Here is a 13,432-nt window from a genome sequence, read left to right on the forward strand (position 1 = left end):
CTGCCTTCACTCAGGTCATGATCCAGGATCCTGGGATCGAGCCCAGCATAGGGCTTTCTGCTCAGCAGGGAGCCTGCTTCATCCCCACCCTCCCGCCCCCACCCGCCTGCCTCTCTTACTTGTGATCTGTCAAATAAATAAATTCTTTAAAAAAAAATTCATCTTCCCTTAAAGGGGGAAAAAAAAAGCAACGAAGCACCAGCAAAAACACTGATGTGGCGAAACTGAAACAATTTCAGTGTTAAGCAGTTTCTTTAAACATAGAGCTCCTACACTGATTATCCACTTAAGATTATGACATATAATACAAATATATAATCTAATACTTTTTCAAGCTTGACTGAATTTGGTATGTAAAGATAACATAGGACACAAAGTAACTTGTCTTCCAAATTTCAAAACTGGGAAAATATAAATTCTTCCACAGTACTGATTTTATATAGGGCTTTAATGATCAGTCAGTCTGATAGCTACTGTTTTGTTAATAGCAAATCCACTGGATTTCTAAAGTCAAAAAATACCTATACTATTTTCAAAGAATCTGAACCAGTGGTGAGACCTGAAAACAATAAACAGCTTAAAAATAAACAAAAGCACAGCATTAACTGAAAAGGATGATCATGGATTAAATCCTGAATCAGGGGGAGTAGGTCCATAAAAAATATTACTGACTTGGGGCACCTGGGTGGCTCAATCAGTTAGGCATCCAACTTTGGGTTTCAGCTTGGGTCATGATCTTAGGGTCATTGCGACTGAGCCCTGCATGAGCTCCATGCTCAGTGATGAGTCTGCTTCAGATTCTTTCCTTCTTCTTCTCCCTCCCCCTCTGCTCCTGCCCTGGCTTGCATTCTCTCTCTCTCACTCAAATACACACACACAAAAATAAAAGCTTTTATTGGCAAAATCTGAAAATGGAACTATTATTAGATAAGATTGCATCAATGTTAAATCTCCGGAATCTGATGACTCCATTATGATTTTTTTTAAAAGAGTTTATTTATTTATTTGACAGAGATCACAAGCAGGCAGAGGCAGAGAGAGAGAGAGAGAGAGAGAGAGAGAGAGAAAAGCAGGCTCCCCGCTGAGCAGAGAGCCCAATGCAGGGCTCGATCCCAAGACCCTGAGATCATGACCTCAGCCAAAGGCAGAGGCTTTAACCCACTGAGCCACCAAGGCGCCCCTGAATTATGATTTTGTAAGAGAATGTCTCTGTTCTTAGAAAATATATATATGCTGAAGTGTTCAGAGGTAAAGTTACAGTGATATCACAATATTACTATCAAATGATTCAGAAAGAAGCGTGTGTATCAAGAGAGAGATAAAGGAAATATAGCAAAATGTTAATACTGAATGAATACAAGAGAAGAGAATATAAGGGAGTTTCGCTGTGCGCTCTTGTAATATTTTTGTTTAAGTGTGAAATTTTAAACAAAAGTTTTAAAAAGCAAATATAATAATAAAAAACACAACCAACTAAGGCCATTCAGAATACCAGCAAAGATTCCTAAGTATCTCAAAAATTCAAGAGTCTCAACACATTACATTTTCTTATGTGATCTTGATGATGATGACCCTGGATCATGAACTGGCTAAATACTCATTAGGGTGTTTTATTTCAGGACAAAGGAAGAACATAACATATTCACATATAGCATATTTTAGGAAAAGTTCTATAACAAACAGCCAAAATAAAAATTTTAAAGGATACAGGCTTTTGGTTATTTAATAAATTCCCTTCTGTAGCCTATGGTACTGTCCTGAACATGTCAATGGACGGTGTACACACTACTGCAGCATTAGGTAACAATCCTTATTGACACTGACATGTCTTTATTATGTCAGTTAGTCCTCACTTCAATGCTTTGAGGTATTAGTAGTTGATACTACCTCCAATGTACAGATGAAGGACCTGAACTTAGGTAATATAATTTACTTTTCTATGGACTAAACCCCCCCTGCTTAACAGTTAGAGAATAATCTTACCCCCAGTTAACTCTCCTGACATTACAGGCTATTGGTTCTTAGGGATGAGTCAATACGGATTAAAACAAATCATCCCTACTTAGAAAACTGATTCCAAGTTCATATTCTGCCAATATAAACTGAAATCTGCTGAAGAGACAAAATCATGAATAGAAGGGTATTTTATAGTAACGACAACATAGGAGATGGATTCTTAAGCATTTAGGACAAAGAAACTTAACAAGTAAGATAAAAAAAAGAACTACTATCTATTCTTTAATCACAATGTCATCAAATGGTAACAAATCTGGCTCTTTCAGTAAGTGCTCCACTATAAAACATACTTACCTGAACTGGATGAATGAGACCTTGGTTTAGGGTCAATGCAATGACATTCAGAGCAAAGTGGCGTACACTTGACTGAGTGTGAAAAAATGCTTCCAGCACCTGTTTGAGGTAAAGCTGCATGATGGAACTACTCATCCCTGAGGACACGTCACCCATTTCTTTTAGATCTTCTTGTTTTGCAACTTTCTTCCCTACAAAAGTAAACATATTAAGGACATGTATATTACCTTCATGAAATACACCAAGTTAGGCCACAACCAAAAGCACAAAAACTATAGCTAGTGCTCTGGCTCAGTGGCTATTAATCTTTTGTGTGTGTATATCTCTGCCAGAGACACCTTTGAGAACGTGAGGAGAACTATAATCTCTATCCTCCTGCAAAATGTTAATGTTTGTACATACACTAAATTTCAAAAACTATTTTAGGGAGTTTATAAATACCCTAAAGGCTAGCTATGGTCTTAAGATTCTTCTTTAACAGAATGTCTTCATTTACTAGGTAAGGAAATTCAGATGTCTGAATTACAAAACAGAGAGTATTCTAACTGTTGCCAAACTGTGAAATTTAAAAATAAATTTTTACTTACAGTCTCTATCTGCTTGTTGCATCCTTGTATCCTCTTCTTGTAAGTAGGTTTGGAGATTTTTTAACACTTGTATTTTTAAATTTACTGAAGAGTTCTTATCAGATAAAATGTTATTATATAGATTTTTCACCTCTTGCTCGAACATTAGACTTGGATGCTGAATAAAGGCAAATCCTAATGAGAGAGAAAAAAGTATCTTGATATAGTCATATTAAAATTAAATATAATACTTAATGAAAATATTGATAAATTATATAAAGAGTTCCTTATTTCAAAAATTAAAACTTAAAATGACTGGAAAAATATATATGCTAATGGCCTTACCCAGAGAAGTATTAGAGCAGGTACTTCTTTCCCCATGAATTAAAAACAAGAAATTGCATTTCAAAGGAGAATTTCACACAAGAGGAAACCTTGAGGAGGGAGCAGGGCCTATTGGCTAGGGGAGTGGATTAGGAGTCAGGTGTCTTGGGTTCTATTCCTGGTCCACCACTGACTTGTAGTGTGACCTTGGGTGAGTCACATAATCTCTCTGTGCCTCAATTCTCCATCTGTAAAATGGGGACAATAATATTTACCACCCACCTACCTCAAAGGGATGTTTTCAGGATTTAAGAGGTAAAGTCTGCAAACATTTTTTGGAGCCCTAGCTGAAAGTACTACATTGGCATTATTAAAAATTAATATATATTTATCCATTTGATGAAACAGAATAATTCTAGAATAAACTAGAGCTAACAATATCTTCCTTTTATTTTTTATGGCATTATAATGAAGCCACAATGCTGAATCATATAATCATAAGTTAATAAGCAGCAAAATAATATTATTCATGCTTATTTATACAAAACGCTTATTTATGTAAGATAAAATGAAGATCCTTAATGACGGTAAGTATTACTGATGCCAAAAAAATAAACTCAAAGCATAGAGTGATCAGATAACTAATCCAAGGTCACACAGTATAATTATGGCCCAAGCAAGATGTCATTTATTAACTGGTCTAAAGCCATTATTTTCTACAAAGCGCTACTTTTTCAAGTTAAAATTTGCACTATTTGTTCTTTGAATTAACACTTTTAAGTTCTGTCACTTCATATAACTTACGTCCAGACTGAATATTAAAAGGTGCACATTTGGCTTGAAGGTAACACTGTACTAATTTAACTCCCTAAAGTAAGTGATACCTGAATTTGTAGTAAATTTGCTATATGTAATTTTCTGAAGGGGATGAAGAAGGAATATTAAGTTTAACTTTATTTAAAGAAATCAGTTAAGTATTTAGTGAGGTTTAGGTAACCAAAAATTTATTACTCACTCTTGTTCAAAAGACTAATATAAACAATTGCTCATGCATATTAAATTCTAAAACTTGTTAATGCTACCAAAAAAAGTTTTTGTGATGAACAGAGAGGTTACATGACTTGCTCAAGGTCATCCAGAAAGTCACTGGCTGAGCCAAGAATGGAACCCAGGTGTCTTAACCCCTAGTCCTATATTCTATACAACAAATCCTACTGTGAATAGAAACATATTTAAATAAAACAACAGTTTAGATTCACATTATTGTAAAATTTGTCCAACCTCTCAAACAACCAAAACTATAAAGAAATTTAGATTTAACTTACCTAGACCAATGATGGCTTTTGTTTGTACTTCTTCATCTGAATGTTTTGTAAAATACATTAATAGTTCAAGTACTTTATCCTTTATATTAACCTAAGGGGGAAAAAACACATTCAAGCAAATGAAGAAGAGTAACTTCAATCAGCTTTCAATCATAAAGGAAAAAACCTAAAAGCAAACAGTGAGAATTTCCACATGTAAACTTTACTAAGGAATAAATCATCCATAAATCTTTATAAATCCATAGATTTTAGAACAGTGAAATTAAAAATAAAAGTCTGTGACAAACAAGTTTGTGTAAGAACACAAATTAACAGACTGTTCCTTCACTGAGAAAATTAAAAATAAATAAGTAAATAAAGTCAGCTGCTTACCCAGCATGTCTTCTGTTACAGAGCTGATAGAGCTTGTGTGACTTCTTGTTATGAACCAGTAACAAATAGTGTGTAGATCAGAGGCTAGTCTGAGAACCATGTTTTGGGTTGCATTGCTTCAAAATTCTCATTAAACCAGACTACTCTAATGCTGCTTTTATCCTGGGTCATTAGTAATTTTCAGTTCACAGAGTCACAGAGTCCTATTTTTTATAGCATACTAAGTAATTAATATTAGAATCTTTACCTTACTGTTGCCTTTAAAATCCTCTAGATCAAAATCAAAATGCCGACATAGAGCTCCAACAGTGAAAAGGGATCTGAGAAGTGCTGGTTTGTTTGTTAGAAGTGAGGTGTTATTTGGGTCTTCCTGGTGCTGACTTTTTAATTTTGAAATGGCACCTATTAAGATAAGTAATATTTATTTACAAGAAACCTTTTATCCTTGAATTATTATCTTTAAATAATTACTGCTAGGTTGTTACAATTAAATTTTACTAATGTTTCTAAGTATCACACACATCTAGAATTATGAGGGCATAACTTACAGCTGAACGAATATAAGAAAAAAAAAAGACATTTAAATTTTATTTTACATAGAAGGCAAAAAAAAACCTACCAACATTTAATGTGAGGTAAATTCCTGAAGTAATTATACTGAATTCTTAAGGAAATATAAGATACTAGAAAATATTGCTTCTGAGAATGCAATAGAGAACAATCACACCTCTTAAAATTCCCTTAATGCTGTCTTTATCAGAGGTGTGTGTGTGTGTGTTTAATATTTTATTTATTTATTTGACAAAGAAAGACAGGGAAAGAGGGAACACAAGCAGGGGGAGTGGGAGAGGGAGAAGCAGGCTTCTTACTTAGCAGCAGGATCTGAACTGAAGGCAGACACTCAATGACTGAGCTACCCAGGCGCCCCTATCAGATGTGTTTTTAAGGAGGAGCTAGTACAGGATGTAGAAGGATAATTTTAAAGCCCAGGCACTGAACTTACCATAGTATCTATTGAAACACGCCCATACGAATTTAAAATTTTGAGTCACTTTATTTACAACTGCCCCAAGACAGCTCACACAATGTTGCACCACCTAAAAGATACAGAAAATGTTAGTTTAGATAAAAGCTGAAGACAAAGGTAAAAACATGATTTAGTTAGCATTTATGAATGTTATACTAATCAATGCAGAGATGGTAAACTGAATGCTTACAGTCATGCCATATTTGATGATAAGCTTCATTAGATCTTCTTCAATAGTGGCAAGGAAAGTTTCACTTGGATGCTCCATCAGTGGTACAACCAGTTCCAGGATTTTTGCAACATTGCAGATAACCATGAAATCATTTTGTGTCTACAATGATAAAATCAGTGCTTTATGAATATCAAAATCTAACAAGAAACTATATATACCCTTATGTATTTAAGGGGTTGAGGTATTACCTATGTAAAGTTTCAGTTGAAAAAAAAAATTAGAAAAGAGCTTTTTTAAGATATGGAAGGAAGAACATCAGACAGTGTCAGGAACCTGGATTTTAGCTCTGCCACCAATTTATCATGTAACTTTTGGATCACTTAGTCACAATGCTACAGTTATTTTTTCCCCCCTAAAATGCAACATAAGCCAATTCTGAACAAGGGTATTTAAATACCCTTTACTTTACTAAGTAAAGTACTTAATAAAGTACTTTACTAAGATTGATACTGTTTTAAGGTTAGTATTTTTCAAACTGTGTATGTTAATCTAGTAGTTCTCAACTGGAAGGGTAAGTCTGTTCCCACAGGATATTTAGCAATATATGGAGAAATTCTTGGTTGTCACATTAGGGGAGTTGGGGGGATGCTACTGTCCAGTGGATAGAGGCCAGGAATACTGTCAAGCATCCTACAATGCTCAGAATAGTTCTATACAACAAAGAATAATCTGGCCCTGTCAATCGTGCTGAGGTTGAGAAGCCTTGTGTTACTGCCTTTTTTGACAGATGCAAATAGAGAATCCCAAAGCTAATTATAAGACCTCCTTATTTTAAAATTTGAAATATTAGGTCTTTAATTTTTAAAAAGTCTAGAACTTTGATTAAAAATGAAGCAGTTTTAAAAAAATAGGTAGAATATTAAAAACAACAACACCCAAAAGGTTAGTGTAGAATTTATAATCAAGTCTCTTTCAAAAAAAAAAAAAAAAAGTTTCTTTCTATCCAGTATCCTCCAGTCACCCAATTCCTCTGCCCTAAGGCAACCAAAGTTACTAGCTATTTTTGTGAAGCAAGGCATTCAACATGTTTTTATCTAGTCAGGTTATCACTCTTTAGTGTTAGCAACAGGTTACTAACACTCGTTTTGGACACTGAGCTTATTACCTCTCACTTAAAAAAATCACCATCTTACATTCATCCATCCTTTCAGCACACCCAGAGGATTAAATAAAACATAAGTAAGATGAATAGTCTAAGTAACATAGAAATCCTGTCATTTCCAGCCCTCTCCCACCTGCTTTAAATAATAGGTGCATGGAGTAAAGTAGACTGGGGATGAAGAATTTTTGTTAAGATAAATTCACCTGAGAATCATAGTTAAAATTTTTGAAACTACTCTTAACATTTCTCACCTAGAAAGTCAAGTAAAAGAATTAACTTAAATCTAGAAGAAAAATTTAAAGGCAGAAATTGTGAAGGAAAAGAGCAGAAGAATGTAATACTAAGAAAAATACTTTAAATGACTATAACATAAGATGCTTCATATCTAAAAAATTTAAGAGTAAAGAATTTTTAAAAAAGTTCCATAATTCAAAGGTAAAATGGTCAAATGATATAGTCAAATCACAGAGAATCAAGTGCAACTGGTTAATATCATAAAAAAGACATTCAACCTTCTTGGACATCAGGGAAGGTAAAATGAAGCAAGAATGAACTATTCCTTTATACCCTACTGGCAAAAAGTGTAAAAATGACATAGATTGTCATATACTGGTTTCCATAGAGCTATAAAACATGTCCATCAGCAATTTGGAAAAATCTATTAAAAAACCCAAACCCAAAAGAACATTCCCTTAATCTAACAAGTCCATTTCCTAGGATCCATCCCAAAGAAAAAAAAGCACCCCAATTTAAAGATATATGAGTAGGGATGTTTATTAAGAAACTGTTTGTAGTGCTTATCAATAGGAAACAATGTAAAAACCTGCCAAAATGGAAAATGGTTAAATAAATCATAGAACACTTATAAGATGGATATTGTGTACATATATAATACATATATATTAATATGATATGCATATAACTTGATTTAAAAAAAACTGGTCAACCAGTTATATATGTGTGTATATGTGCACAATTACAGAAGTATGGATACAGTATGTAAGGATACTCCAGGTTGTTCATCCCGAGATGAAGAAGAATAAAGATGGAGGGAGGCAGGATAAAGAAAACAAAAAAAATTAAATGTGTCTAATATATAGGAGATGGCCTCATTTATATAAAACTCTGCGTGTATGTGTATAAAACTTTCCAACATTCATCCTTCCTTTTAGCATACCCACAGGATTCAATAAAAAATATATTTATAGATCCTTTTCTAGTTCATAAGCATGTTGAGAGGGTGTTCACACTCTTTTTTTTTTTTTTTTTTTCATTTGACAGACAGAGATCATAAGTAGGCAGAGAGGCAGACAGAGAGGGAGGGGAAAGCAGGCTCCCGGCCAAGCAGAAAGCCGGATGTGGGGCTCAATCCCAAGACCCTGGGATCATGACCTGAGCTGAAGGCAGAGACTTTAACCCACTGAGCCACCCAGGCGCCCCAGGTGTTCACACTCTTATGGGACATGTGCCTCCCTTACACCCTGTTATAACCTTGGCACATTACCCATCTGACATGATAAAAAAATACATAAATACGCACATATGTATATACACACACACAAACAGACATATAAAAACTGTATAAAATGTTTTCAAAGTAATCTTGCTACAATAATATTGGTTCAAGCATGGCCTATTCATGCAAGTTACATTAATAGACCAGTTCTTAGAAGCAGACAGACATGGGGTTGAATTCTAGCTTTGGGACTGGGCAAAGTCCCAAAGTCCTCACAGTGTCTCAGCTGTGATACACTGGGCAAGCTATTTATATTCTCAAGGCTTTAGTTTCTTATTTGTAAAACTGAGATAATAATGATACCTACTTCAAAAGGTAAATGAGATAATGCATGTAAAATTTTTCATAGTACTTGGCACTGTGCTCAATAAATATTAGCTATTACTACTGGCCATAGATTATGTATTAATCAATTTATTTCTGGATCTAATACAAGCCCTAAAGATAGAATGAGGATCTCAGAAATATTATATGTTGTTTTTATATATTTATCTTCTGGTACTTTCCGTAGTTAAAATTTCTCAGGTTTTTCATCTAGAACTTGTTAATTTTAGATCACCAAAAAACGAGACCATAGCAGCAAAGCAAATCTAGTAGAGAAAACAGTTAAAATTAGTTCTTTAGGAACACTGGAAACATAGCAAGTAAAAAAACTATTTACATTTTAAAGTTTTTGGACTACTTCAAAATTTAGTGTTTGTAATAAGCCACTTAACTCACCATGCTGTCATATAAATTGATGGATGATTTTACATAAGCAATGCTTTATTTGATTTTCACATTTAACCTTAGAAAAAGAGTATGTGCAATATTAACTTAAAACAAGCACCTAATATCTCTGATAGACTAGATTTTCCATATTCAATATATTGATGTATTAGAAAATAAATACAATATAAGAAAATATACTGAAATAACAAATGAAAAGCAAATTTAGAATCCAAAAGACAGTAAATTTCTCAATGAGAGGAACTCTGCCTCATTCATCTTTGAGGTCTTAGCAGTAGTTACAACATTTAGTAAGCATTTACTGAGGGTTTGAACTGAGGAGCTTATAAAGGAAATGAAGCCTGAACTTCATTTATAATACATCAGGAAAATGTCTGTAGATAACTTGCCACAAATATTAGAACATATATTTGAGTACAAGACACAGCTGGTCAGTGAAAGTGTGGATGACATCATGTGAATTCTAAATTGAAAATACTACATGGTAAGACAGAAAAGTAGGACAGCTCTATACTTACACTACATTTAGTGGTAAGGTATGGCTGCATAGTCATGGCGTGTTTAACCATGAGCTGAGGTCTTATCTTGCTGAATAAGAACAAAGTGGTTATGCAAGCTACCAATCTTCCAGAATTCACACCTTTATTGTCAGAGTCTGGAAAAACAGAAATAAGATACTAAAATATGACAAGGCAGTGGAAATTATACAATTATTTAAGTTAGTCAATATCACCCCCTCAACTGATTTAATACATGCTTCAGTAAAAGATTAGCATTTCTTATGATACTAGACTTTCTACATTTTTTCTTTTATTATACATATTACATATATTAAGAAGACAAAGAGGCTGTGCTATAGAAGACAAATTTTACACTAAGGGGTATAGGGTTGAAGTTAATAAGTAGAATGGAAGCTAAGTTTAGGAATGGGGTTTTGGGAATAAACATGGTGTTGCTGGTATCTATAAAGGATGGAAGTAAGTAAGGGAAAGTTAGCAAAGGGGGACAAAAACAAATTAGCTGTGGTGATACTGTGTTTGAGGGTACTGGGAAAAGAGAGATGCTATCATGGTAGAAGAATGTTAAAAGAGTGGCATGACAAATTAAGAAGCTGGACCAGTGCTACCTCAGAAAAGTAAACTATGCTCCAGTGGGAGGAAAATGCTCCTGGTTAGGAGATACAGTGCTTCTCAGGAGGCAAATTAGTGTTTAGAAGAGATCAGCAATTTTTCAACACTGACAACAGTATCACCCTTAAAATCTAGGATAGGCTTAAACAGGGGAAACAGAACTAGGAGATAAAAAGAAAAAGAGGTACACATGGAAAATGAAGAAAAAAAATTAAAGAAAATAAACTGCATATAAAATATAAAGGATAGCAACAATTTCCTTGGGTGCCATAATGGTACCTCTATAAGGCTCCCAATTCTGGAGAATGACCAAGGCTGACTATTGTTCCTCATCAATGTACATTAGGATATGGGAAGTAATGTTATTCTTGGGCGCTTTAAGCAATAGATTATCAATTACTTTTATAGTTTTATATAATTATTTATAAACTTCAAATCTGTGACTGGTAAATAATGAAACAGATAATATAAAATATTAAGTATTTAAGGAATTTGTCAACTTAAAAAAAAATTAACCGTTTTATGTCGCTCAAGATTAAACACATTTTATATAACAATTATAAATGATATTAGGAATGTACTACAAATCTTTTAAAAACATTTTTATCATAGTTAAAACAATTTCATTTTTGAGAGAAAATTCTGTATCATTTAAAAGATATCAAGCAGTTTTTGGATGAGTGCAACTAGCTAAACCCGTATTAGCACCTGGACTTTGATGTCTGTTCAACATAACATTTAAAATTATGCTACTGAAAGATGTAGAAGAGATGAGACCTATGCTTTTATTATACTGCTCTAGATAATCTTAGTCAACCTAAACAATACAATCTAGGATGCAACATCAAACAAAAAAAACCCCTTCATTTAAAAGTGTGATTAATTATTAGGCTAAGTAGAACCAGAAGCAAAATTGAGAAATGTGCCCAAAGTATTTTAAAATATCTTATAAAATCAACTTAATTACCAATATATAAAATGTCTTACCAGCTAGAGATTCCTCATATTTAAGAATGTGCTCAACTAGGTTATCAACAAGTTGAGTACAAGCTTTCTTCACAGGTTTATATGAGGAATCCTCTTCGGACTTCAACAACTATATATGTATATATATAAAAAAAAAAAATCCCGGTATAATTATTCATTAGGCAATAGTAATATAAATGCATTAAATGTGTCCATAAAAAGCTTTCAATTTGTCATTAACAATTAATATGGAAAATGCAAATAAATAAAAAATCTATAGCAAATGTTTTAAAATATCTAATAAACACTTTCAAACAATGTTAGTATGAAGTATTTTAACTGCTGTATGTAGGACCTGAGAGAAATGAGAACGGTAACTTTCCTTAATGCTCAGTGCTAGCTGGATTATTTTAAAGAATTTATATTCTTCCTTATTTCAAGGCCTTTGATAGATCAAAAAAGTGTAAGTTAATTACATTTTTAATATAACTTCATCTGAATTGCACCTTCAATTTTTAAATTACAAAACATAAGCCTAGATTTCTTTTTTGTATTATCCTTTGCCAAATTATTAATCAACAATGCAAGAAAAGTATTAGGAATGAGGAGATGAGGAGAAAAGATCAGTCTAACTATACAAATTCAAATTTTTATAATCATAGGTCAGTTGTAAAGTCATCTTTGGTATATTTTTGTTAATACAGACTAGCTAATACAACTCTGGAGATATTAAGGAAGTTGAAATGTGTATTTGATTTTCATGAAGAGTTCTAGCGCTGTCCAATATAACTTCCTGCAATGATGGAAATATTCTTTATCTGTGCTGTCCAATATGGTTGCCAAAAGACATGTGCAGCTACTAAACATGTGAAATGTTGCTAGCATGACCGAAGAATTAAAATAAAATAAAAACAAAAATTCAAATTAAGTTAAAAAACAAAAACAAAAACAAAAACAAAAACACATGTGGCTAGTTTGGGATAGCTCAAGTTTAAACTTTCACTACAAGATGCACAAATAATTAAAACAATTGACAGCAATCAGTATAACATAACATGTATGTTGCCCACATCCTCTTCAACTTAAAGAAATAAATCAAAGAAACTTTCAATTTTCAGTTTCAACTCTGTACAGCAAATTCTACTTGTCCTGATCCACAACTCGATTCTTTAAGCAGCTACTAAAATCACATACTAGTCTTTTCCAGGAAGGAGCAGAAAACAATCCTCTCTTCCTTATTTTCTCTTTTTCCTTTCCAAGAGATTAAGTATACACAAAAGTATAAATCCTGTATTTTGGTTCTCAAGAACAAGAAGATTTCCATGGACTTTTATTTTCCCAATGTGCTCCTTCCCTTATTCCATCTTCTGTGTCACTTCAAGGTAACCATTATCAGGAATTTTCTAATTTCTTTGCTTAAAAAAATCGTGTAAGCTGTATACTGCTTATAGTTTTGCCTGATTTTCAACTTTCTAAAACGTATAATGCTAGATGTTGGCTTCTGGGACTTGCCTTGTTCACTCAGCATTATGTCCCTAACTGTAATCCAGGGTGTTGCAAATGACTGTATTTTATTCATTTTAACTGATAAGCAACAGGCTACTGTGTTAATATTGCTATTACTTTAGATATACTGCAATTAATTTAGATAGAATTAGACATTTTTGATGGCATAATGAAAATTCTTTTGTCTCCTTGCACACATATGCAAGACTTTGTTGGGTATATACCTTTAAGTGGAAGTACCTTTTTGTGGAAATACTAGGTCACAGATTATATAAATTGTTCAACTTTATGAAATAATGCTATATATATATATTTTTAAAATTTTAT

General features: G+C 33.2%; 1 protein-coding gene across 2 annotated transcripts in view; it reads right to left on the minus strand.

The window, feature by feature from the left end:
• The window catches only part of NIPBL (NIPBL cohesin loading factor), a 205,418-nt gene that overhangs the window by 12,215 nt on the left and 179,771 nt on the right, over nucleotides 1–13,432 (minus strand). For both annotated transcript variants that reach the window (XM_082724196.1, XM_082724197.1), the window contains exons 33-40: nucleotides 11,621–11,729; nucleotides 10,022–10,158; nucleotides 6,115–6,255; nucleotides 5,901–5,994; nucleotides 5,145–5,299; nucleotides 4,526–4,616; nucleotides 2,898–3,071; nucleotides 2,311–2,501 (exon numbers count right to left, since the gene is read on the minus strand). In XM_082724196.1, coding sequence (XP_082580322.1) covers nucleotides 2,311–2,501; nucleotides 2,898–3,071; nucleotides 4,526–4,616; nucleotides 5,145–5,299; nucleotides 5,901–5,994; nucleotides 6,115–6,255; nucleotides 10,022–10,158; nucleotides 11,621–11,729 — 1,092 coding nt within the window. The remainder of the gene's footprint in view (nucleotides 1–2,310; nucleotides 2,502–2,897; nucleotides 3,072–4,525; nucleotides 4,617–5,144; nucleotides 5,300–5,900; nucleotides 5,995–6,114; nucleotides 6,256–10,021; nucleotides 10,159–11,620; nucleotides 11,730–13,432) is intronic.

This window comes from Mustela nivalis (assembly GCF_964662115.1).
Source record: "Mustela nivalis genome assembly, chromosome: 3".
NCBI classification, from domain to species: domain Eukaryota; kingdom Metazoa; phylum Chordata; class Mammalia; order Carnivora; family Mustelidae; genus Mustela; species Mustela nivalis.